We start from the raw sequence: 17362 nt of genomic DNA on the forward strand, positions 1-17362 counted from the left end.
TCGCAAGATTCGCACCACCTTCATCATCACTATAAATCGACAACAACCAACCAAAATCCGCAATAGAAGATTGTAGAAGATTCGAAACCTTCTTGAAATCAGCAGCAGAAGAAGTAATAGTCCAAAAAACATGGCGAAGAAGACCAGTATGCTTGCATTTCCGAACTAGGGTTAAAGCTCTTTCTAGATTCTTCGTAACATCAGCAGCGATGCGACGGATAGGGCGGTCGTAAATAGAGGAAGAGGACGACGGAGAAGAGGATAATCGGACGGCAGCACGGAGTTTCTGGGAGAGTTCGTCGGCTTGACGGGCGAGTTCCTGGCAGTCGGAGCGAGAAGACTCGGCTTCGCCAGCGGATTTGATGAGGCGGTCGGTGAGAAGGATGGGAAGAGCGAGTTCGTCTTGGAGGGATTTGTCGCGGTCGAGAGTGGAAGGAGTGGAAGCCGCCATTGTTGTTGAGGAGGAGGAGAGAGAAAGATGGTGGCGTAGATTACGTAAGAGTTTATTTTTTATTTTAATTTTTGGAAGGAATGTTTTTGTGTTTTGCGTATTAATATTTGGAAATATAATCCAATAATGTTTGTTATAGATACTCTTGGTAGTCCACATGACTGCATCAGTGCTGATTTTTCCTTTTTATATTGCTCTCGTATACCATTTTATATTGCTCTCATATGCCTCTATTTTTATACTACGATCACCTTAATTTCATTTCAATTCGGTTTGATTCAGTTTAGCTCAATTCAGTTCTTAATTTCCTTCAATCATAAAATATTCATTTCAGTTCAGCTCCAATCAATTCAGCTCAATTCAGTAAATATAAATAGAAATTATATTTCTCTGTGTTTTAATAAGTATTACAGCTTGACTATTTCCAATATTCACATAATGCCTTTGACTTGATTAATTTAACAATATATAAAATACAAATATTGTTGTATAATACATTATTGGATTCGTTAAAATGTATACTTTTATAATATCAATTTTTTGTATATTAAATTTTTTGTATAAAAAATATATTAAAAAGGGATACAAAAAGTAAATATTAAGGGATGTGGCATGTAAGTAATTTGTGGTGACATGTGGAATGTGAGTAATTGTGGTTTGTGATTTAAAATATTAGATTATAGAGGATAAAATATTACATGTAATTACTAATCAGCATGTCATTTTGTCATAAATTGTACTAGTAATATTAATGATAATGTTGGAAATGTTTTAACAATATATCATACTATATTATCATTAGAGCATCTCCAATCATAAGCTACACGAGGTCCTTGCAGCTTGCTTTGCCACATTAATTTTTAACCTGCAATACTTTTTGGTTACAAAGTGTTCCAATGATTACATACAAGGGCCTTGTGGCTAGCTTGTAAAAAATAAAATATAAAAAAATAAAAAAATAAAAAAAATAAAAAAAACCTAATAGTACAGTTTTACACATATCGTAATATGGGTGGAGTTTATTTTCTTCTAACATGTAGCTTGTTTGGGTTACAGTAACTTGCATGTTGCTCATTTTTTTGTTCTTCAATGGTAAGCATGTAGCTAGATACAGAGTATTTTATTTATATTGCACCAGTCTTTATAATAAAAATAGTGCACTTGCTCTTTACTTTGTTTATGGGATAATGTAAAATGTTAATTTCATTGATTTATTTAGTACGATTTCTATATTACTTTATACGAGTAGTACCTCTCAAAAAAAAAAAAAAAAGGAACGAGTAGTTAATACTTCGTATGCAATTTGCATGTGATTCATTTTTATTACTCCATGTCTCTATTTGTTATTCTTTATTTGCAAACTTTTCAAGGGACAGAAATGTTAAAATAAGAAATACAAATAAAGAAATGCAATTTTGATGAGAATGTTATAAATTGTGGTTATAGATGATTAACGAAGTAAAACAAGTATATTTTTTTTTTATAAATTTAGAAAAGTTGTTTCTTGCAAATTTTCCTTGTATTAATCCATACAATTATACAATAATCATCTCACCAAACTAGTAATAAGCTAGAAGTTTGCTTTAGTATATATTACTGTCACATATTTTCCTAATATCTTGCATTAATTGCATAATTATTGGGAAAATGTTAACCTAAAGCTAGGCTCTTCATTAAGTTATAATCACTTCCAATTTTGAGGTCTATTCTATTACAATTAAACAAGAAGTGGTTTTATTTTTGTGGTCAATAACGTTGGATTGATGACATACAAATTCACAAAAAGTTCATAAACAAATCTATAATAATGAACAATATTTGGCTTTGGACGTAACATCAGTAAATGACAAGAAATTCATAAATTATGTATGTTTTTTCCCATCTAGGGCTATTTCTCGGCAATTTCGGAGTCTCCAAATAGAATATGTCTAAATCATTTTTTTTTTTGAAACAAATGTCTAAATCATTTTGATTACATGCAAAATCATTTTCATGGGTAAAAATATCATTATGCATGAGAGTAAAGGGGGAAAAAAATCTAATGCCAAGATTGCCGACTATGATTTTCGATCCGAAAATAATCTACTCCTTTCATCTTTAAATGATAATTTCTCATGTCCACTTCAATACAGAGCACGTCATATAAGCTTATGTTATTTACTACATTTCGAAAAATAATTCACTATCTCAAGTTAAAAACATTATTGATTACTCAGTACGTCTTCCCGTTCACTTGTTTTTCATAATAATATAAACAATTGTTAATGCGATACAACTCTTATTATGATATCTCACATCAAATTCCAACAAAAATAGAGAAGTAAATGTAAACTCATGATTTAAGTAACACATTGTTACTTAGGGCCTGTTAACATACGATTATTTTCAATTCAGTTTAGTTTAGTTCAGTTCAGCTCTAATAATTTCAGTTCATTTCAGTCAATGAAAACAGGCCCTAATATGAGTATCCGACATAACATAGAATAATTTATTTATTAAATTTATAAAGTTAAAATTTGAAATCTTTCTTATTAATCTTAATAGTTAAAAAATAAATCACTCAATGAAGTACTTCAATAATGTCCAAAATTGTACTATCCTTTGTATGTTTTACTATAAGCCAAAAATTTGGGGATCCCGATCGATCATTCATGATTGAGCTGGCTAATCAATCCTACAAAAAAAGAGTTTGGCATATATTATTTACAGAAGAAAGAAGAACATGATGCATATCCATTTATACACATAATTCTAAAATATTTTGGTCCTACGTTAGTTGCAATAATATTGGATTATTATTGCATGTAATTTTGTTGCACACTTGCAGTGTTGCACCTACCTATACGTGGACTGAGGAGGCACTTCTAAGTAGCAAACTTGGCAATGAAAATTATATTTTAAACATTTCGTTCATTCTAAAGGTGTAACAATTCTAAACAATCACGGTATTGTATTATATTACAATATCAATATATCATAGAATTTTGCATAAGAGGTCAATACTCAGTATATATTTTATATATATACAAAATCTAGGGTGTGATAAATCAATTTGAATTTTAAAATACAAAGTAAACTATAAATTTGTTAGGAAGCTATCTGTTACATATATTTTTCAATATTGATGATATCACACCTCTAACAAATCTAGGGTGGAAAAATGTTGTTGGGAAGCTATCGTTGTCGCTCAAAAGATGAGTGCGAACACGAAAAGAGAGAAAAAAAAAAAAAAAAAAAGAAAAAAAAGAAAAAAAGAAGGGTTGTTCGTTGCTTAAAAATTATTACTACGTATAATACAAACATGGATAGCCAGCAATAAAAGCAACAAAGTAGTGTATTGTTAATACAGCTAATTAGACCCATATATCTTAAATTAGTTAGTTTATGAGAAAATGACAGCTTTAATGAAGAAAAGAAAAAAGGATGACTGTCTTTAAAGTTTTGCAAAATTATGACGAATTCGCGTGGACTTGACTTTGTTACACCATAAATATGACCTTTGACATCACATACATCATGTGCCTTGACTTTTCTTAGTGTTAATTTTACACCTCACAAAAATTAGGTACAGGGTTGAACTCAGCACTAGTTAGAAGAAATATAAGTACATCCATACAAAGTACTTGAATATAATAAGGTCATACATTCAAATAATTGTACGAGTCCGTATAACTTAGCATAAGTTACAACTTATAAGGTCGTAAATTTGAGCTATTGGGCATTTGGGCATATAAGTTTATCTATCTCTCATTGAATGTCCCTAAGACTTGTTACATGTACATCTGTATGATAATAATTTATTCTCGATATTTGTCATGCTAAGTTTGAATTAATGTAACTTTTTTTGTAATATAGATATAGAAGAGAAAGAAGGCATCTTGCATTTTTCATACGGACACTTGGGTAGTTGGGTGACAAAGTGACATAGTTCATGTACTCATTTTAAAGTTAAACTGGAAAATCGATTAAGAAAGTATTCAAAAGAAAGGGACAACAAATAAAATTGTGGCCTCAAAACTCACATGTTAACAGGAAGAATATTCAACTTTGAACAAGTACTGCATTTATTTTCAACAGCGATCACTATTTACTAGATTCCCACTTATTGGACTCACAAGAAGTCAACAAAGTCAATACACATTTTTTTCCACCAAAGTCAACTCATACAACAACAATAATTCAAGTTCGAGATCTGGATAATACATTGCTATCTTCTACGGAGTAGTTTATATTAGTAGCTGAAACTAGCCACCTAAAGCAGAATTAACTTTGATTTTTTTTTTTTAAATTGTTTCTTTTTATTTTTTTAGCGTAGATAGAGCATATACAGATACACAATAAATCATATAAACGAAATTTAATCTCATGTTTTAATTGCCACCCCAAAACTATTATCAACTAATTAATGCAATCGGCATCCATAACAATGTTCAACCATTTTATTTATCATTTACGCATTGCCCACATAGAAACAACCACATATTTACATTCGTTCAGCAGGTTTTCAAAAAAAACATTCGTTCAGCAGAATAAATTTCTACAAAGCCATGCTTCCTTGTCCAAGCGTTAGCAACATTCAGCCTTATGCTTTACTGTATATTGCTTTCAGTTTACATGTATGTTTGTTAAAACATTAACCACAAGTCCACAACATCTTATATCAAGCTCTGTACAGAAACAAAATGAAAGGAGATGAACTAAAAGAGACCAAGGGACAACTCTCAGTACAAAAAATAAATCATGGGCAATCAATGTCTACCTCAAACAGCAACAGACACAGCGTAAAGTTTAAAAAGTATTCGTAGTAGTAGTAGTAGTATAGCTGGAAAAAATGGTGTTGGTGTTTTTTCCGTAGAATTGTTACAAATTGGGCATCAGATACAACATTAAACAGCTATAGCAAATCTCATTACCCCAAGAAACGCACAAGAGTCACCACAGATAGAATAGCTTATGAGTTCAGAAACACATCGGAGCAAGCCTAATTTAGTCAGCAAAAAACCAGTAACTTAGGATAGTGCGAAATAAATTAAGTGTACAGTATTACATTAAGCTCCTACTACGACTTGAAGTATCTAGCTACCCTCTACATCACCGGATGACCCAAAACTTTCTAACCGGAGAACATATATGGAATAGATATCAGTATAACATCAATCACTTTGTGTTTTAACTTGGGTATATGATACACACAGAAGGTGTTGTCCATCATATTGGCATCCACCCAATGGAAAAACGAGTATCAGGGCTCTCATATTGTCTGTAAATTATATATCCTCTTTCCAAGATAATCAAACTTCATCCAGTGCTTCAACCCACCGATGAAAGTTGATCCAAATTTGAGGGAAAGTTGACTTGTGAGGTACGATGATTTAGGCAAAAAATTCTTACTCGTCTTTTACTTGTTCCTCTACCATCTTCTGCCAACAGGAATAGTATTTGATCCAGATATCTGTGACCTGTTACCGAAACCTCCACGACCCCTTGAGCGGAAATTGCCACCTGAAACATGATTTATCACCAGCCATACATTAGCTACATAATACTTTACTAGCTTGTTTATCTTCAATGGTGAATGGACAGCCATATCCTTCACAGTAATGATTCTTTGGATTACTTAGTTAGGCTTATCATTAATAGTATTATAAGGGAGATAAACTTTAACTAACTAAATTTAGTAAGTAGCTTAATATGGTCCGCAATACATTTATTCTGTATGTACTTCATATTAACTTTCCTTCCAGCCACGTCCGTTAAAAAGTCGCAAATTAGAACACCCAACCGGGGCAGTTTTAGCATTTTTCAAGCACATACATTTTGAACAAAAGCACATAACATAATTATAGAAGCACATTGTTAATAAATAAAATCACATAGATAATAATTGAAAACGAATAATAGCATAGTATACATAAACATCATTAAAAAAGCACGTAACGTTTTAAAATCACATTATTGAATAATAAAAGCACAATATACCATGATATAAGTAAAATACATTGTTATTTTACCCGGTTTGCATGTAGATCTACATACAACCCAGGTGTAGCTTCTACCAATTGTCAAAACATGAGTATATAATTCTTCCACAACACTTCCTTTCTTTCCTTAATTCCATTATAATACCAAACTCAGGGAAGTTATTTATTTACTAGGTTCCCTTTCATTTATGCCCACTTCCTACCAAATAAGCTAAAGCTTTATGTATACTTATTGTATCCAGTAATTACTGTATTATTTTTCACATACTTGAAAGGAGAGGTGTATAGCTTAGTGAAGGCCACCTCAAAATATTAGATGAAGATGGAAAGAAATGAAATTACCCCCAAAGTTGGAGCCGCCTGAGTGGGCCATTGCAGACAAAGCTGGAGGGACAGCCTGCCCTGCTTCTCTCAGGATCTTCATGAGCTCCCTGGTAAACTTGGCATTTGATTGAGTGAAAAATGTGTAGGCCATTCCCTTAGCCCCAGCACGACCAGTTCTCCCTATCCTGTGAATGTAATCTTCAAGACTTGTTGGAAAATCATAATTTATCACACATTTTATGTCCTTCACATCTACAAGCAAGGTAAAGAAAGAGCAAATGTTAGATTAAAATATTATGAGAAGGCTAGAAAAATGCCCCTTATCCCTGCACCTACGTGATCTCATGGATCAAATTTAATGACAACACATTCATCATGAAAATGTGCCCACCTTTACCTAACAGGGATAAGGAGCAGCAGCATCAATGATTCAACACTCTCCTCAACTGAATAAGCTTGTCACATAGTACCCGGCTGCCATGACAACCAGCTCCATAACCGTGGATGGGCGGCAATGTCTACAACTAAGCTACTTAGACACTTGGTGAAAGGACCAAAGCCAACTCAGACACATCTATAGAATAAAATCTCCCTAATGTTGGCCTCCTATATAACTTGATTCCAAACTTGAAATACATACTAAAAATATTGGTCTGAATCCAAGACGCATCTGATAATTAACCGGAGACCAACATCACCAACCAAGGGATTCTATTGAGACTGAAGTCTGACAGTGCCTGCCTTTGGAAGCAAAAAAAACTGCACTGCATGTCAAAAGGCAGAAGAGCAACCAAGAATCAAATAACAAGCCCTTGCAAGTAGCAGCATTGCAATCTTACCTCCCACCCAAACCACATATATTTGACAGGAACTGGATAGCAGCCGGCTAACAAGCCTAAGTTTTCAAAATGATAGCTAGAACCTAGAAGAAGGAAACAATCAAGACTCCTAGCACTCAATCATCCTACCAAGACCACGTGCAGCAACATCAGTAGCAGTCATTACAGGACTTCTGCCACTTTTAAACTCTGACAGAACCCAATCCCTTTCAGACTGGTCTTTATCACCATGGATGGCCAAAGCAGGCCACCCATCCATTCTCAACTGTCTTGTGACCTGGTCACATCCTTTTTTTGTTTCCACAAATATAAGGATTTTGCTCCCATCCATTATTTCCTTGAGCAGTGCAATTAACCTGAAATTAAATGTTGGGAGTCAGGGGGGAAAAAGCAGAAAAACCCATAGGATATTAAGTTGATAGGGTTATTTGCAAAAAGCTATTGAACCTGTTGTACTTCTCTAAATCAGTCATGACTTCAATAACTTGTCGTATAGAATGATTAGCCTTCAGATCTTGAGATCCAATAACGACCTGACCACAGTATGAACAAAATGATACACAAAAACATATATTTAGAAACTTACATGCTCAGAGATGAATTCATATTATTTTACAAAATGGGATGTAATTTAAAAACAGACCTTGTAAGCATTACGAAGGAATTGCCTTGCCAGGGTTTCTACCTCCCGCGGCCATGTAGCGCTCCAATATAAAGTCTGTCTATCAGGCCGGATCTACATGTTGCAAAAGCATATAATATTAGGCACCTTACAGCTTGAAAGAATAATCATCCCAAGTATAAAAACTCTTCCGTAAACGCTGAAAGATTAAGCAACTTCAAGGAATACCCAGCAATTGCAACATAAACAGCTGCGTTACAGCTTAAACAACTAAGAAAATCTGGTAATACTAGATTATAAAAATACTAAGCAAGTAAAGCATGGATTTTGCAATAAAACTGTAACAGAGAGCTCACGCAGTAAAGAAATATTAGAACTTCCACAGAGAGTTAAAGTTCTTCGCTTTGAGGCAAACTAAACAGCAGCCTAATCTACTTGTCACGTAATAACTAATAAGTGTAGCATGCCAATGGACAGCATACTCGTGATCAAAAGAAACCATTTAACCAAACTCAAAGACAACGACTCTATGTATGACAATGAAAATGATCTGAAGGAACCAGATTGGTTCAACATTTGCCGTGTCTGAAGGATATAATATATGCCCCCCCCCCCCCCCCCCCCCCCCCAAAAAAAAAAAAAAAAAAAAAAAAGTGGGGATTTGCTTCTCATGGTGTACCTAGCTGGGGATTTGGGGGAGGGCCTTGGTGAGCTAAACTGAATAGGCAGCCTGGCCCATGATGTACCTTTCCATGCTAAGGGGCAGGGGCGGGGCTAGAAAAGCCTACAATTATCGAGGCCCTGTTCAACTTTCAAGTTTTTAATTAGGCCCTCAATTTATAGGTAAAGAACCAAAAAGTAGAAAGTCCGCTTTAGTGAGATTCAAATTGGTGTAGAGAATATAATAAACACAACATAACCATTGATCCACTTATGTAATATGCAATTATTAGTGAAACAAATTAAATCTATGAACTAATTTTGGGGGGCCCTGAACCGCCGCCCACCTTGCACCGGCGAGCCCCGCCACAGCTAAGGGGTGAACTTCTTAAGAAGACATCGGAGTGATAATGGTGTAATCCTAGTAAGCACAATATATGTGTCTAGATTTAGCCACTAAATGAAAAAAAAACAAAAAAAAACCAATATTGCATCTTTCTGTACAATATGAAGTGTCAAGTATGCCTATATTCATGTCAAAGAGTCTGGGTATCAGTCACCAGTAAGGGATGTGAAAGGAAGTAACCAGACATATAGGTAGTAGCACTGTACAAAAAGCCAAAGAATGCATAGCAGAAAGTTTAGTTCAGAGAGCTTTTACTAAACAGATTTTGCCATTCAAGAAGGTTTTTCTTTCAAAAATTACACAGCATAGCTACTGTAAGAGCAGTGTCACAATATTACAACATTGGACAGCAGCACTCACAGGAGGCCAGTAATGGCAAACTGAAAAAGTTTATAAACTACCATACCTGGGAGACAATATTTCTGATCTGAGGTTCAAACCCCATATCTAACATACGATCAGCCTCATCCAAGACCAAATATGTAACTCTTTTCAAGTTTGTGTGTTGAGCTTCCAACATATCTATCAATCGACCAGGTGTAGCAATCACGATCTCAACACCTGACAAAGACGCAATCATATGCATCAACTTTTTGCATCACACTGTTTACTGAAGGGGATTCAAAATGTGACAACAAATATTCTATCAGAAGATAAGTCTACCTCTTTTAAGATCTCTGATTTGTGGTCCTTTGGGAGCCCCTCCATAAATGCAGGTACTCCTAACATTAGCACGAGACCCAAATTTCAGAGCTTCCTCTTGTATTTGCACAGCCAATTCTCGAGTGGGAGCTAATACTAGTACAATTGGACCATCACCATATTCTGGAGAATGCTAAACAAATCAGTAAATCTAAAACAAGCACAAATAGCCTATCTTAGAGCCTGAGTAGACAACACATACTGACCCAGTTTCGGCTGAGCAGTAACGTGAACAAGGGCAGGCAGCAAATAAGCCAAAGTCTTCCCAGAGCCAGTCTCAGCAATGCCAATCAAGTCTCTACCTTTTAGAGCCATAGGCCATCCTTGAGACTGAATTGGTGTAGGCTCAGTAAAACCCAATTTCGCAATGACATCAAGGCAATAACCTACACAGCAAATCAAACACATTTGTGAATTACCCAACAATGACCACAACCCAAACAAGAATTACATATTGTTCGCAACATAGACAGGAATTTTACCAGGGAATCCAGCTTCAGGAAACCACCGAATAGGCCTAGGAACATCGGACCCTTCCACAGTAATATCACGCTTAGCTCGATACACCATCACCTCTTGCTCAGACATAGCTCTCACTGATGGACTCTCAATATAGAAATCCTTCTTAAACGGAACCATATTTCTAAAATCTTGTTTAGGAAGTGAAAGGAAATCCAAACTATCAGTACCCCGGCCTCTCCCCCCGCCTCGCCCACCACCAAACCCTCCTCCTCTACCCCCACTACTAAACCCTCTCCCACCACCTCGATTCCCATCGAAACTTCTCCCTCCTCTACCACCGCCTCTTCGTGAATCAAACCCTCTATCACCACCATTAGAGTGATGATAATCACTTCTCCTACCCCCTAAATCACTACTCCTACTCCCCCCACCAACACTACCTCTACCTCTAGGAGCTGGTCCTCTACTATCACGACCAACATCGAAGTTCCGGCTAGCCGGAGGCTCAAAAGGGGGGTACCCATTCAAACCCCCGGAACTAGAACCACCATAAGGTGGTGCGTAGGGAGCTGGGCCGCTGGACCCAGAACCCACATACGGTGGTGGTGCATAAGGTGGTGGGGCCCCGCCCACCGGGCCACCCACATGGGCCGGTGGAGGCCCAATAAAATCACTGCATTCAATTTCAATTCAAAACAAAAAAGCATAAATTTCACAAAAATTCACAAAAATCAAACACATAATTACAGTACAAACTACAAAGATCTTGATATAATTGAATGAAATTAATAGAGAGATTGAGAGTTACCTGCGGCGTTCGCGGTAAGAAGATGGGTCGGTGTAGCGGTTGTCGTAGTGATTGTAACTCATGTTTCTGGGAATAGAATTAGAATTAGGGTTTATGGAAATTGAAGATGAGATAGAAAGAAGAGGGAAACAGAGTACAGAAATAGATTTGGAGTTGGGTTTTTCGGGAATCAAATGCAGAAAGAGGGTGTTTAACTCTGTAATTACTGTAGAACAAAGGAGAAAGTAGGAAGAAGAAATAGATGCAGAAAATATCAAAAGAGAAGAGAAGAGAAGAGGTTGAAGATATTTTGCGAATTGCGGTTTAGTGTGCGTATGGAAATGGCCCAAAAGGGTCGGTTATATTGGTCCAGGTCGATTAAGGACATGTTTCACATCTATATCTATATCTATATCTAATTATCTATACTTAGTCTATAAAAACACAAACCACAAACCTCCTTTAATATGTATGTTTATGTCTTTAATCATTCTATAATTTTCAAATTCAAGTAAAAAAATGAAGTGTTTCATTTCTACCATTATAAAATAATGTTCAATTGATTAGTACACATTACATTAACATATGAATTATTATAAAAATCGTCTTTTCATCTCCTAGACTTTAAATATATAATACTCCCTCCGTTTCAAAATAATGTTCATGTTTCGTAAATTGATGCAAATTTTTACCCATCTTTGACCGCATATATCTTTAATCTCACGCTAGCAAAAATTATAAAAGTTAGATATTAATAATCTACTCTTCAAGATGAATCAAAATATAACCACATGACTATATTTGTTCTTATAGATTAAGAGAAATTTGGGTTTTTCGGAAATCAAATGCAATTTTGCTGAGAAAAGGGGTGTTTAACTCTGTAATACTGTAGAACAAAGGATAAAGTAGGAAGACGAAATTGATGCAGAAAATATCAAAAGAGAAGAGATGAGAAGAGGTCGCAGATATTTTGCGAATTGCGGTTTAGTGTGTGTATGGAAATGGCCCAAAAGGGTTGGTGTTATTGGTCCGGGTCGATTAAGGACATGTTCGACACTATTTTTTGATTAGTGGTTGATATTTTCTAATAACAGCTTGTTGATGGCTTGACAACAAACATACTTCTGTAGCTAATACCTACTACCATATCTACTGTGTTGAACCAAGATTAATGTGGTAACTAATCTAATTATATCAATTTTCAAGTGGAAGGTGAAGCACGAGATCTTAGTTTCGTGGTAGGATTGGTATGTTGTGTGCATAAAACTCAATTAAGTTCTAGCATTAAGTCATGGATTTTCGATGTTGTTAAACTCAACTCACTTGCACAGGATCATCTTATTTGATATTTGAAGAAAGTTTGTTTTACATTGTGTCATGTTCTTCTTCGTTAAGGTCGTTCACTTAATATAATATTTATGCATGCTTGATAGAAACTTTAATCGTAAATAAAAGCAAAAGTTCTTGAGCTATATTGTGATAAGATTACTTTGTTATACATCGGGTATCAATTCTTTACACACTTTGCTATCCATAATTTGATACTCCGTATTATAAGTTCCCTTATCTATGAGTCTATCAAAAGACTATGAGACAATGTATTTAGTTAATTTAAGTTATTTTAGAAGTCCTGCACCTATTATTATTATTTAAACTGTTACATGTACGATTATGCACAATAATTGGGTTGACAGTTAGGTATAGCCGCTAAGAGTTGTTAATATAGAACATTTCAATATGGATTATGAACATTCAACATACGTTTAAGTATTTACTATTATATAATACATGAAGTATTTTTTTATAGCCAAATGTATTTACAGAAAAAAAGAACTTAGGGTTAGCGAACTTCAAACAAAACAAAGTAAAATAAAATGTCATGTATACCTAATTGCACCTTTTATAAAAAAAGGTATAAAAATTATGGTCATAAAATCCATAACAAGTAAAGTATCACTCAGTTTTAGTGCGTACTAGTGAGCATTATTCATACTTCTGATACTAGAAACTTTTTAGCTGAACTTAACCGGCAAACATGTACATTCCTTGTGGCTCTCTTCATATTTTTGTCGAGATACTTTGGTTTGTTTGTGATTTGAGGCTACGAAGGAAGATGATATGTGATGTATCCTTCCTCGATTATCCACGTTCTTCTTTCCGATATAAACAAGGGAAACTTTACAATAATTTGGGGCGCTTTTTTGGATTAAAGCTCCTTTACTTGACCCTTTGATTAATCGTCTGTAAAGTGTATTCACGTTATGAGAAAGTTTATCAATTGTTCAAATTGTAGTAATAAGGAAAGACAACTAAAAGGAGATTAGTGCTTCAGTGATTAATGTACCTTGCAAGGTTTTGATGTTTCGTGCCCATAAAAGAGAAGTCATGTTGAGAACTGGAATAAGATCCAAAATTGCCTTTGTTGTTTCATTTGACTCGATAAGTATGGTATCTACATTAACCTGAAATATTTTGACATTACAATGTAAAATTCTTATATTTATATAATTTGTATATGTATTTTCCAATAATACACTCATACCCGAGTATTAATTTACATGAGAGGCTAAATAGAACAGTCAATTCTCAATAAAACGAACAAAAATTTATTATCTCCTCTTTGTAACCCTATTTTAGCATTTATTTATCCCATTTATATAAACTTTTTGTTAAACCGAATACTACACTATGTATAACATAGTCGTATAATAATTAATGCAAGTGAAATCATTTCTGTAAGACTTGTAAGATGTAATGTTCGATCCGATTTATCTTTGTACAATATCTATTGCCTATTTACCTTAAATTGCTATATGTGATAACCATGTAGTTAAATTAACTCCCCCACCAAATATTGCTATATAATTATGTTGATGAATTTACCATTCAAAATCAAATCATTTATGCTTTCTTATCACTATTTTTACATATTTTTTTACATAGGAAATTTATTTTCTAAAATTACCTTGTTGTCAAGACAAAGGCGAATGTACTTGTTCAATAAATTCTTCCTCTTGTTGTGCTCTTCAATTGCAAAAATCTTGGTTTGCTCAGGACTCAATTGACCAACCCACAACCTTCCAACTGAAAACGGCATCGTTTCACCAATCAACTAGTTAGCTAGACATAATTCAGCTGTTATTTTTGTCGCAAATTGACATATTCCCACATCTTCTTCGATCATTCAACATGATATATCATTATCCCTCTTTATTTTTTACCTTTTCCTTTCCTCTTTAATCTAAAAATGCCAACAAAATTATTTTTAATCATCTAAAATCATTTTAAGAAATCATAAAGCAATAACATTAGAGTTAGTTTTCTACACACGTTAATGCAAAATTAATAAAGAAGATGTGTAACACATCTATATACCCTTTATTTTAACAAAAGAAACACAAATTCATGTCGCCACATCTTGTTATTAAGCAAACTCATCATACGTAATAAAAGTATGATCCAAACTATTTAAACACTCCTCCACACCAACTCAAAGAAACGGAAGAACAAAAATTAAGATCATCGCCGGATGCACTAATTTGATGACCTATTTATACAACATACTTTGTACAAGCTAGTAGGGGCTAGGATCACATAAAAATATAAGTTAACCTAGTTAAGAATATAAAAAAAACTTACCAGGGGTTGAAATCGACGAAATAGGATGAGACACATGGATGAGATTAACACGAGCTCCAGGCTTAATAGCATGAGCAAGAACCCATTTAAGTACATGTACATCATCTTTACCAACTGCAACATAAACATCTTCATTCTTATCATTTACTTTGATTCCACAATCTACTCCTTTATATTCATCATTTTCCTCTTCAATCTCTATAATCTCAGGCACAACCTTACTCTCCTTGTTACATGAAGGCTGAAATTCTAGTGTTTCAACTTCATCATAATATGTTTCTTTTTCCATTATATATGCTATATATATTCTTCTATATATTTTGTTCCTAGGTATAATTCCACTAGAAATAATATGTAATAAGACTTATATAAAAGAAAATTTATGATGATTGATGAAGAAGGGAGAGGACGTGGTAGAGGAAAGTTGGGGAAAGTTTAATGTGATAGAGGCCACATAATAATTGTTCCTAGGATGTAGACATGCATGTATAAGTCATGCGTTAGACATCAATTAGGAGAGAAATTCTCAAAAAGGGCATGTGCTTCAACTTCTATTTGAGTATAGTTTGTCCATTGTATTTAAATAAGGTAGGTTTTATCTACTAGTTTGGAATATGTCTCATTTTTTAGTTCATAATTTCATGATGATTCAAGTTTAAGATTAAATCAAGAAAAATGAGGACCGTTCATGTCACAATTTTTGTTTGAAAGAGTAAATAGATAGAGTAATTTATTTTAGCAAAAATTGGTCCTGTTCTCATAAGATTATTTTCAGTTCAGTTCAGTTTCAGTTTAGTTCAGTTCAGTTTCAGTTTAGTTCAGTTCCTAATTTCCTTCTCTTATAAAATATTCATTTCAGTTTAGTTCAATTTAGCTCTAATAAGTTCAATTCAGTTGAGTTCAGTCAATGAGAACAAGCCCTAAGAGATTTATTTAATATAATTGGGTTCCACGAAGTGGAGTTATAGATGATGGGGACCATACAAGTCACTACTTACTCGAACTGTATATGAGGCCTGACGCAACTGTTTGTAAGGAAGGAGTAGCTTACCGATTAATCATGATTTTGTCATTCTTTTCTAACCATCCGGTTACACTTACATATGGGATAGTCCACTTTTTCTTGCCTATTTGAGTACTTGGCACAATCAAGTGAGAAAATTCAAGTTTATCTTCACAGGGCAATTTTGTAATTAAATGACATAATTTCCCACTGTTTATTGGTAACACCATTAGCAGTTTTACCCTATAATTGCTTTACTAGCTTTATGCTAAAATATTATAGTTTTGCCTCTTGATTGTTTTTCAAGAAGATAAACCAAGACCCCCTCCAATCAAATTGTAAATACTCGTGAAAAGTTTTTTTTTTTTTTTTTTGACAAATTATAAAACATATTCATGTGACTCAACAATCAGCCTAAACTTTTGGTTAAGTTGATTCTTTAACATGGTATCAAGAATGGTATGTGGATGACCCATGTTGTATCCACATTTCAAACTCAAAAGGCTCTCGTGTGACTATATGAGGGGGCGTGATAAGAATATAAAATATATTTTTAGGCCTTAATCATCAGCCTAGCTTTTAATTGAGCTGATGTTTTAACATTCTTGAAGTACTTTATCAATAGAGGTGGGGTGAATCTGAAAATATGGAAAAATGGAATGACTTTAAGACTATCGTAGAGGATAGAAAGCAGCTTATGTATCGTCCACATACTGTGGTAGATAACAAGTTTATTGTCAGAATTGAATCTTTATGTGATTATCATTTTGATATATTGGTCCTTCAATAGTGGAGGGTGTGGTGGGGTGGATAATGACTTCCATTTGCTAGGATGAGGGCCAAGGTTTTTGTTCTAAGCAAACCGTCTGGATCGTGGCCAAGTACAACTCATGACGTATCTGTAGGTTTTATGCTGTGGCGTCTTGAGTGTGTTTATCATGCAAACTTAGGCTATGTTCTCTTCACCTTATTTAAGGTTTTCAAGTCTGATTTTGTAGCATCTAGTCTGGACTGATTTGAATTTTTCTAATCTGATGTGATCTGATCTGATTGGATTAAACTTTGACTGATTTTAACAAAAATAAGTAATAAATAGTAAGAATAAGGTGAAGAAAACAAATTAAAACCTAAAATTTAAGGAATCTCTTTCCCTAAGCACTCTCTCTTAACAAGATTCAAATGTCAAACCTCTATAATTGAGGTAACAAAGCAAGTCAAGTTTAGATTGATTGTTTTCCTCTTCTAGAATCTTTTAAAGAGTGATTTGTTTTAAGGATGGGTACTCTAGTAATAAAAACTTTAGGAGAAACTGCGGCACATTAATACATTATCCCACAAGACTCTCAAAGTCTTTGCACATCTAAGTCTAACATAGCAATAAACATACTCTTCCAATTTCAAACGACTAGGTTGGGATTTATTACTAAGATTCCCCTACTTTCACGTTGAAGCAAGTTTGTAGAAAATGCTCGATAATTTTCCGGAT

At 34.3% G+C, this 17362-nt stretch overlaps 2 protein-coding genes across 2 annotated transcripts; both read right to left on the minus strand.

The window, feature by feature from the left end:
* Window positions 1-5330: 5330 nt before the first annotated feature.
* Window positions 5331-11526, minus strand: LOC145597543 (DEAD-box ATP-dependent RNA helicase 20-like). The gene is made up of 10 exons (XM_081653734.1): window positions 11256-11526; window positions 10468-11120; window positions 10192-10371; window positions 9947-10108; window positions 9690-9844; window positions 8239-8331; window positions 8043-8128; window positions 7725-7951; window positions 6775-7008; window positions 5331-5953 (listed from the first exon to the last, which is right to left on the minus strand). Exons 1-10 carry the CDS (start codon window positions 11315-11317, stop codon window positions 5862-5864), a joined length of 1944 nt encoding a protein of 647 aa, XP_081509860.1. The 5' UTR covers window positions 11318-11526; the 3' UTR covers window positions 5331-5861.
* Window positions 11527-12992: 1466 nt separating this feature from the next.
* On the minus strand, window positions 12993-15341 carry LOC145598834 (U-box domain-containing protein 33-like). The gene is made up of 4 exons (XM_081655229.1): window positions 14874-15341; window positions 14200-14318; window positions 13579-13696; window positions 12993-13475 (listed from the first exon to the last, which is right to left on the minus strand). Exons 1-4 carry the CDS (start codon window positions 15160-15162, stop codon window positions 13468-13470), a joined length of 534 nt encoding a protein of 177 aa, XP_081511355.1. The 5' UTR covers window positions 15163-15341; the 3' UTR covers window positions 12993-13467.
* Window positions 15342-17362: the final 2021 nt, after the last annotated feature.

Source organism: Chenopodium album, chromosome 20, assembly GCF_948465745.1.
Source record: "Chenopodium album chromosome 20, dcCheAlbu1.1, whole genome shotgun sequence".
NCBI lineage: Eukaryota > Viridiplantae > Streptophyta > Magnoliopsida > Caryophyllales > Amaranthaceae > Chenopodium > Chenopodium album.